The sequence below is a fragment of the Apium graveolens genome, chromosome 11 (assembly GCF_009905375.1).
Source record: "Apium graveolens cultivar Ventura chromosome 11, ASM990537v1, whole genome shotgun sequence".
Taxonomy (NCBI): Eukaryota; Viridiplantae; Streptophyta; class Magnoliopsida; order Apiales; family Apiaceae; genus Apium; species Apium graveolens.
Window position 1 is genome coordinate 135,802,637 of NC_133657.1, and position 9,997 is coordinate 135,812,633.

At 34.8% G+C, this 9,997-nt stretch overlaps 1 protein-coding gene across 2 annotated transcripts; it reads left to right on the top strand.

The window, feature by feature from the left end:
* The first annotated feature begins 4,107 nt into the window (after positions 1-4,107).
* On the top strand, positions 4,108-9,997 carry LOC141698400 (protease Do-like 2, chloroplastic). Of its 2 annotated transcripts, XM_074503084.1 has the most exons (9): positions 4,108-4,173; positions 8,405-8,450; positions 8,599-8,686; positions 8,780-8,867; positions 8,957-8,981; positions 9,065-9,136; positions 9,230-9,280; positions 9,356-9,416; positions 9,493-9,997. In XM_074503084.1, exons 4-9 carry the CDS (start codon positions 8,785-8,787, stop codon positions 9,705-9,707), a joined length of 507 nt encoding a protein of 168 aa, XP_074359185.1. In that variant the 5' UTR covers positions 4,108-4,173; positions 8,405-8,450; positions 8,599-8,686; positions 8,780-8,784; the 3' UTR covers positions 9,708-9,997. The 2 variants fall into 2 exon arrangements, with proteins under 2 accessions (XP_074359185.1, XP_074359186.1); XM_074503085.1 differs by lacking the exon at positions 8,405-8,450 and having other exon boundaries at positions 4,113-4,173.

Below are 9,997 nucleotides of genomic sequence, written 5' to 3' on the forward strand. Positions count from 1 at the left end.
TCAAATAAAGGATGTGCGATTTTCGAATCTTGATGCAATTTCCTTATCAGTGAGTGTTATATAAAATGTCTTTGATAATATCACTTTACACCAGTTTTAGAGTAGTATCCTAAATTTAAAGCTGCATGATATACATACTGAGAGAACTAATGTGAAGTAATACCTCAAGACACACACTTTTGTATGTTCTTACTTTTTAGAAGGTAAGAGAAGTATAATAATATTTAAAAACAATATATTGTTTGATACCTTTTGAGGAGTTCATTTTTCTGGACTATCTTCAGGTCCCAGTCCTGCTGATACTAGTTGTCAACACTCAACAATATACATAAAATGCCTAGTTATGCATGTCAATAGAAATGATGAAGTTTTTATTTTTCCTTGATCCAGATACAGTTGCGAGTCAAAGATAATTTACTATTACAATAGTATAAGATCGAGTAATATTGAACCAATACATGTCTATCTGGGTTTGGTACAGTGGCTCTGCCATGCTAGGGTATTCCACCAGTAATCTTATATTTGAATTACCTATCTTTACTGTGTATATAAATATAGGTTTCTTCTATTTTATCTAACCGGCTCGATCAACTGTTATTTCTCCAAATCTTAGAAAGAAGTTGCTTTGCAGAACTTCTCTAAAAGATCAAAAGATGAAAGTCCCTTCTTAGAAGCCATGGATCATTGTGCGATAAGTAAAACTCGACAATCTCAATCAACAGCTTTCAAATCATCCGGTGGACAGAAAAAGGCCACCAAGAGATTTCTTGTTGATTTAAAGGAGAAACAGGTAGAACTCTCAGTTTGTATGATTTTCATACCGGTTCAATTTTCACTCTCTAATCAGGTTTATCCTGTTAAGGGGTTTAGTTAGTATAATGTCATCTGTTAATGCAATGCGGGTAAAAAAGAGTATGATTGTTCGCGCTTGGCATCTTGAGGCCTTTGGTATCAGCAAAGGACTCACAGATGTAAAACTCTGATTTCTTTATATTTACGATAATGTTTAGTCACTTTTTATTTACTTGACAGCATTCAAGTCTTTATCACTGCTTTTAAAGTTACACATATCTTGAAATATTTAATACTGTACTGTGTACCCTGTACTTCTGCTTAGCTGCTAAAAAGGCCAATTTTTGATACTTCCATGTCAAGAGACTAATGAAGTTTTACCCACTTATAATCCTTCTTTTGCTGCAACTTCCATGATTAAAATATAAAGGAACACTCTTTTGTGAAATGTTGTTTTCAATTGACGAGGTCGGGTTCCTGTCTCCAAACTCTAAAGTCAGACCTCTAGATTTTTTTGGTGGCAGATATTTTTATTACATGTATACTTGAGAGGTTGCAGTCTTCGTAGTTTTCTGAGGTTTTGTAAAAAGTTTCCTTTTAAAGATCATGTACTGATTTTGTGGTGAGCTGATTATTACATGTTTTCGTTAAAATTAAAGTGCTTATCAATTGTGAAGATCCTGAGATCTGTGAAGTGGTCTATTTAAATATTATATTGTTAATTGATTTATAGATGCCATTTTAAAGGGATTTTAACCTAAATCTTGTGACGCGGAGCAAGGAAATGAAAGATGTGTTTGAAATATCTCATTTTATTATTTAGGAACAAAATAACTGTACATCAACAAAAGTTTAAATTTATTACACAAATAGATTATTAGGAATATCGTATGTTATAGTAGTATAATTGGGGTTCCAAAGCCTTTTATACTGTTCTGTACCGTTTAATTGGGATTTTTTAACAGCTGTTGCATCATCTAGTAACTGAAATCCTTGTTATTGCTACATAAGTGTATCTAATTTAAGTATTACTGGTTTTCCCATGTTGAAACAAGTAATCTTCAAGATGTTACGTTCCTTGATGCTGTGGCAAAGGTATGCATCATGGAGCTAGATAAAACATGTTTTTGATATATGGTTCTTATATGCTCATACAATTGACTACCATAGATAATGCTAGGTATACAATTTACTGTAACCATCTCTCATGACCCAGGGCATTTTCTCTGCAACTTAATCGAAATCAAGTCCTCCAAACTATCCGGTAATAAAATATAAACAAATGTTTAGTTCAATAGAATAATGGTTAGTTTCGGATCCAGAGCTAGATATTTTTATTACATACATACTTGAGAGGTTGCAATCTTCGTAGTTTTCTGAGGTTTTAGTAAAAAGTTTCCTTTTAAAGATTATGTACTGATTTTGTGGTGAGCTGATTATTACACGTTTTCGTTAAAATTAAAGTGCTTATCAATTGTGAAGATCCTGAGATCTGTGAAGTGGTCTATTTAAATATTATATTGTAAACTGATTTATGGATGCCATTTTGAAGGGATTTTAACCTAAATCTTGTGACGCGGAGCAAGGAAATGAAAGATGTGTTTGAAATATCTCATTTTATTATATAGGAACAAATTAACTGTACATTAACAAAAGTTTAAATTTATTACACAAATAGATTATTAGGAATATCGTATGTTATAGTAGTATAATTGGGGTTCCAAAGCCTTTTATACTGTTCTGTACCGTTTAATTGGGATTTTTTAACAGCTGTCCTGCATCATCTAGTAACTGAAATCCTTGTTTTTGCTACATAAGTGTATCTAATTTAAGTGTTACTGGTTTTCCCAAGTTGAAACAAGTAATCTTCAAGATGTGACGTTCCTTGATGCTGTGGCAAAGGTATGCATCATGGAGCTAGATAAAACATGTTTTTGATATATGGTTCTTATATGCTCATACAATTGACTACCATAGATAGTGCTAGGTATACAATTTACTGTAACCATCTCTCATTACCCAGGGCATTTTCTCTGCAACTTAATCGAAATCAAGTCCTCCAAACTATCCGGTAATAAAATATAAACAAATGTTTAGTTCAATAGAATAATGGTTAGTTTCGGATCTAGAGCTAGATAATGGTTAGTTTCGGATCCTGTAGGTCACTTTCTCACTTGCTCTCCGCCAAAAATAATATTTTAATTACCAATTTCTTTACAGGAAACTAGAATGTGTTTTATTGAAATCATAGAAATAACACATTTTATCATCAAAATAATAGGCAAGGGAATATATTTTATTCTATTGAACTAAACAATTGGTTATATTTTTTTATAGGATAGTTTGTAGGACTTGATTAAGTTGCAGAGAAAACGCGTTCTAGCACTGGAAAAGTGATACTCCCTCCGTCCCTCCCAAATGTTTACATTTATATTGGGCACGGAGTTTAAAAGAAATGATAAAGTAGTGGATGAAAGTTAAAAAAGTGAGTAAAGTAGTGGGACCGATTAATATTATATGTATAAAGTAGGTATAGTGGAGAGAAGTAGTTGATGTAGTTATTTAAAAAATTATAAAAACTTTACTATTTTTGGAAAATTTTGAAATGTAAACAATTGGAAGGGACATCCCAAAAAGGAAAGTGTAAACAAATGTGAGGGACAGAAGGAGTATATGGTTCTTCTATGCTCATTAAATCGATAGCTGGTAGCCTCAGGGAACAACTGCCGTATGGCACACACCAGTTTGTAATTGATGATCACTTACTAATTTGATCCTTTAGTTATTATGTGTACCTATTAAGTCAAGGTGCAAGTTTCAAACCTCTAGGTTTACGATAATCAATTTTATTTTATTTTTGTCATATTTTACCACTCTTTGCAGCTTCTGTCAGTATGCACTATGCAACACATATGAAAGTAGTGCACAAACGTTGCTGATGATAATCAGGATTCAGGATACTAATAGTCATATAATGAATTTCATGTGCATCTCAGCAGTAAATTCTTATATTGATCCTTTATATAGCTCATGAATATTCATTGGTTAAAATTATATGATCTATGTATATATTTTACCATGTGTTGAGTTTATTTTTTGATTTTACTGATCTGTAGTCAAGGTTTACTGTACCCATACTGCACCTGATTAATCGCTTCCTTGGCAAAAACAAAGACAACAAGCACTGGAAGGCATGTATTAATTTTCCTACCTAGAGACTGCTCCTGTAATTTGTTAAAACTTAAGTTTATGATAAATAAACCCTTCAGTTTTAACTTTTGCTATTGATGCTTGACCTTTTAATGTTAATAATATAGTGCTTTTATGATTGGAAACGGGAAGCTTTTGACGAATGCTCATTGTGTTGAGCACTATACTCAGGTAAATCTCGGGACACTTCCTAGTATATTATTTGCCTATCCCTTGTAATTAAAAATTCTGCCCATGCTTTTACAGCTGCTTTACCTGCATAACACGTTGAATGATGAACATATTCTATAGCTGTAATTTGAAGTTTGATATCTAGTATTGCTTGTGTTCAAAACAGAAGCCTGCTAAGCCTTTGGTAGTATGCTGCTGAAAACAATTCAGTTATGTTTGTCATGTGAGAGTATTAAGTCTTTCTCACTTTACTACAATTATTTGTTAGTCTAGTGTCACATTTGGTTAAGATTAGATAAACTTATATCAGTATTTTTCTTGTCAAAAATGGTCTTATTGAAGCTTACCAGATGTAAATAAGCTACTGGATCCATTTAAGGCCCGACAATAAAACCCAATGTTAGGAAACATAATAAATAGAATAATTATTAAATCAGTATAAATCTGAATAATTAGTGTGTGCATCAGTTATGGATTTCAAAGGGAGGATTTGGGGGGAATAATATTATTTTAGCTTTAATTTAGGGATTGTGAGTTGAGGTTGGGGTTATAAATAGGGAAGCCATTTATATGTTTGAGGGGGAAGAAATAAGATTGACTTAAGTGTATTTATGGAGAGTGGGTGGTCTCTCGAATACCACCTGATTGTGTGTGCGTGTGTTTATCAATAAAGGAATCTGTTTCCTTTTATATTTATACAAAGAGCAGGCCTGGACAGGTCCTAACCTAACAGTGGTATCAGAGCACTTCCGTTCTTGGGGCAATGGCAGGCGCAAAACGAGTCGAGAATCGGGTCGACGAAATTGTGGAGAAGCTGGAAGCAATGCAAGCTGATATTAGGGAATTGAGATCAGATTTTCAGCGGATAGACATGGAAAACTTCAATCTGGTATAGACAAAATACCATATCTCGAAGAAAGTATTCTTGCTTTGGTTAAAAAATTGGATATCATCACCAAATGGCCGGATGAAGAGACTCCAGCAGCCTCTGGCAGTGGCAACGACAAAGAACCACTGACTCAAACGCCTGATGGATTGCCACCATCAATAACATCCATGAATTTAATTCTCCGACAATTTGAATTGCCCGTGTTTGAAGGTGTGAACCCTGAAGGCTGGCTATTTCGCGCGGAACGTTATTTCGAACTCAATAATCTCTCACCAACAGAAAAGATCAGGTCAGCTGTAAAATGTTTGGAAGGTAAAGCTTTATCTTGGTACTACTATGAGGACAGTCGACGACCTTTCTGCAGTTGGGAAGATTTTAGAAAACAATTGATCGAACGTTTTCAATCCACGCAAGAGGGTGCTCTTCAAGACCAATTATTCTCTCTGCAACAAATTACCACAGTACGAGAATATCGTCGTCAATTTGAGGTATTATCTGCCTCTCTAAGTGATTTATCTGAATCAACTTTGGAAATCGTATTTAGAAAAGGACTTCAACCTGATATACGTGCTGAGACTAATGGACCCCATGCGGCTTCCCAAGATGATGCGCATGGCACAACAAATTGAGGATAAAAACATGGCCATGCAACTTTATCAAAGTGGCAACAGTTTTTCAAAGGAACAAGCCATCCCATCTGAAACTAATTTTTCAAGGAATGTGGCTTGACAACTCTCTGCAGTGTCCTCTACCTCTCCAATTCAGCCCTATGCGAAGACAATAGCTACTCCCAAATTTCGACGTTTGTCAGAAGCTGAAATGCAGGAAAAAAGAGAAAAGGGTCTGTGCTTTCGTTGTGATGAAAAGTATGGGCCAGGACACCGCTGCAAGAAGAAGGAATTACAAGTCCTATGGATGCATGGAGATGAGCGTGAAGTGAACGAGTCCAATGAGAATTATGAGGAGAACATCACTTGAGGTCACTATGGAGGACTTTCCTCATTTGAACCTTGAGGACATGGTTTGAGTTTGGGCGGCGGGTAATGTTAGGCAACATAATAAATATTTAATCAGTTACAAATCTGAATAATTAGTTTGTGCATCAGTTACAGATTTGAAAGGGAGGATTTGGTGGGAATAATATTTTTGCTTTAATTTAGGGATTATGAGTTGATGTTAGGATTATAAATAAGGAAGCCAACTGTATGTTGGAGGTATCAAGGAATAAGGTTAAAGGGTATTAGTGTGGAGAGTGGTGATCTCTCGAATATCACCTAATTGTGTGTGTGTCCTTTTATCAATAAAAGAATCCGTTTATGTTCAATATCTCCTGGCAGCCTATATATATAATATAAATAAAGAGCAGGCCTGGAAAGGTCCTAACAGTGGTATCAGAGCACCTCTGTTCTTGAGGCAACAACACGTGCAAAACAAGTTGAAAATCGAATCAACGACTTCTAGAAAAAAAATGAAAAGATGCAAGCAAAATTTCTGAAGTTGGATATTGAAAAGTTTCGAAATGACATTTCTTTTCTCAAAGAAGGTATGGTTGCCATACTTACAAAAATGGCCAGCTATAGTCGCAAGACTACTGGACCATCTCCGTCTACTCGTGAAGATTTGCAAGGCTTGGAACAGGCCAAGAAGTCGGTCCACGAAATCGAGGAGAATCTGAAGGAAATACAAGCGAATGATAGAGAACTTAAATCAGATTTTCAAAAAATTGATTTTGGAAAATTTCAAGAAGATGGAAGGGCTCGTCAGCAACCACCAATATTGGAGGTTTTAGGGTAGACTCCGTTAAATTCTAATAGTGGCAACAACAAAGAACAAGAGACTTGTTTGTTTGATGTCTCATTGCCTCCAAACTCATGCATGGACTCTTTATCACAAATACTTGAAATAGTCATATTCGAAGGCTTAAAACTTGAAGGTGGGTCGTTGAAGGCTGAAAGTTATTTTGACAATTATTTTGAATTAGTAAACCTCTCAACGCCAACTAAGAAGGTCTAGTCAGCTGTAGTATACTATGTATATACTCGAGAAATGATCTTTTGTTCTTGGACTATTGCGGAGAATGTCAACAGCTTTCCTGTAACTGGGAGGAATTTAGAAAATTATTGGCGGAGAGCCAGGGGTTTTCGACTAGAAAGAAAAGGGAAAAGAAAGAATGAGACTATTTTCTCATTTGAACCTTGAGGACAAGGTTCAAGTTTGGTCGGCCGGTAATGTTAGGAAACATAATAAATAGAATAATTATTAAATCAGTATAAATCTGAATAATTAGTGTGTGCATCAGTTATGGATTTCAAAGGGAGGATTTGGGGGGAATAATAATATTTTAGCTTTAATTTAGGGATTGTGAGTTGAGGTTGGGGTTATAAATAGGGAAGCCATTTATATGTTTTAGGGGGAAGAAATAAGATTGACTTAAGTGTGTTTATGGAGAGTGGGTGGTCTCTCGAATACCACCTGATTGTGTGTGCATGTGTTTATCAATAAAGGAATCTGTTTCCTTTTATATTTATACAAAGAGCAGGCCTGGACAGGTCCTAACACCCAAATGCAAAAACAAAATATTAAGCCTATAACTTACCAAGTAACATGTTCAAAATAAAGGAAAAAAAACCTCTTGTTGTCTTGCTACCAATTACGTAACCTAGAATATTCCTAATAATCTCTTCTATAATCAAACTCTAGGAAAAAATTTCAAACAATAGATTAGTACTCAATAAGTAGTAACAGTCAAGTAATTAACAAAGTGAGCATATAGGTTCAGTAGTTAAAATCCAAAATTTGTGAGTTTATAAATCAAATGAACTGTTCTGTCCTTCTCAGTTCTCTCTCCCCTCTCCTCACTATGCATGTGCCGTTGTTTACACTACAGATTAGAATTATTTCTTTGACCTAGATATCTTTAAAATAAATATAAATCTGGAGCTTTCACCGAGTTTGTGCTTGATCCTGCATCGGTCGCGACTAGTCGATTTGGTCAGTTGCCTGGTCCAGATTTCTTGGCAACATTTATTCTTGGCATCGTTTAATGATTTCTCAACATAAACTACAGTATTTTTCAGTTTATCTTTGTGAATTAGGTCATTGTTGATTATCGGTTCATGTTGCTTACTATTCGTGTAAACGTTTTCTTGTGCACGTGACTTATACTACGATGTGACCTAGATTCGTAACCCGTAGGTTATCAGCTTCAACCTTACGTGTTATGGAATTAGTGTAGTACCTGCATATTGTTAGGTTCCCCCTTTATTTCTTTACGAACTCTCAACCGTAAAACATTATTTAGCAGTACACACTTTCATTTATTGGCCTTTTTTTTGTTAACAGTTGTTCCCATTGGATTATCTTGTTCCCTTTCTTAGAGAAACATTTTGTAAGTGTACCATACTTTTTCCATCTGGAATTTTGTTGATCTGTTAAGATTGGTTTGGAACCTTTTTATGTTAACAAATTCTCGTTATCATCTGTCAAGCACACGCATGATGTTACAGCTGAAATAAAAATTGTCGATTTGTGTCCAGATTTTCAGGTGATTTGGCAGAGATTGGTATTATTAGAGCAGAAATTCTAATGAAAGTTCAAGCGGCTTTAACTCCACATGTGCATTTGGTATATATTAATATCTTTATATGACGTCATACCTTCTCGACAAACCAGTTCGTTTCTTTATTTTTTGACTTTTGGTTGGTATGCACAACCTAGGTTCCATGTCATATATTGAAGGAGGTCAGCTGTCGTATTTAATAATTGCTGGTTTGGTGTTTACACCACTGTCAGAACCGCTAATAGAGTAAATAATCAGATTCTCAAGCTCTACAATTTATCTATCAGTTGGTTACAGAAATCCTAATGTTTTTACTTTGTTCATTTTCTTAATAGCGAGGAATGTGAAGACAGTATAGGGGTAACAAAATGGCCTGCATATATGATTCTTATTCAAATTTGCTGTTGTCTGTGCAAAGTTAATTAGCTGTATCTTGGTTTTAGCTAAAACTAGTGACGAAGGCTCGCTATTCTTTGTCAAGATTTGAAGGGGAACAAATTGTGGTCCTATCCCAGGCATGTTTAGCTTCAGAATGGGAAATTATGTAATTGATCTTCTTCTTTTCTGTAGTGGTAGCTGCTAGTTATGCTAATTGTCTGTTCTTCCAGGTCCTAGCAAATGAAGTAAACATTGGGTATGAAGATATGAGCAATGAGCAGGCAAGTATCCGACACTACTTTTAACTTTCAAACAATATCTTTGATACCTTTAGCCTTTAAAATATATCTTTTCAGGTTTTGAAATTTAATGGGACACGAATAAAGAACATACATCATCTTACTCATTTGGTTGATTGTAAGTGACATTTTTTCATCTATCAAGTACATAGGCTTTTTAAGTAAATATGTTGCTCATATCACTGCTGTGTCAGTGTGCAAGGACAAGTATTTTGTTTTTGAATTTGAAGACAATTACTTGGTCATTCTGGAAAGAGAGGCATCTTCAGTTGCTTCACCCTGCATTCTAAAAGATTATGGAATTCCATTCGAAAGGTCAGCTGATCTTTCAGAGCCATACATAGACATCATTGAAGAAAACATTGCAACAGATCAACAAAATTTCGGTTACAGTCCAGTTACAAGTTAGAATTTGGCTTTAATTGGCTTCTTTGGACGTAGCATATATTTCTTGAAGTTCAGTCTGCAATCTTCTTAGGCAGTTGTCCAAAAAGTGATCAGCAGGTCTTCGGAAATAATATCCATAAAATAATAGGGGTAGAGATGTAGGTCCATGTTGTAAATATTCGTTGCTAAATGTCTAAACTACGATCATTTATGATTAACAGATTACATACACATAATATTTGTCAACATTAGCAATTACTACATCTGTATTTTTAGTATTTCAGTATCATTTCCATAATGTGTTTGAACATG

Coding starts and splice junctions, on each gene's coding strand:
- LOC141698400 (XM_074503084.1), top strand. CDS start 8,785: ATGTCATATATTGAAGGAGGTCAGCTGTCGTATTTAATAATTGCTGGT. Junction 8,982..9,064: donor AATGTGAAGACAGTATAGGG/GTAACAAAATGG, acceptor TCTTGGTTTTAG/CTAAAACTAGTGACGAAGGC. Junction 9,281..9,355: donor AAGATATGAGCAATGAGCAG/GCAAGTATCCGA, acceptor ATATCTTTTCAG/GTTTTGAAATTTAATGGGAC.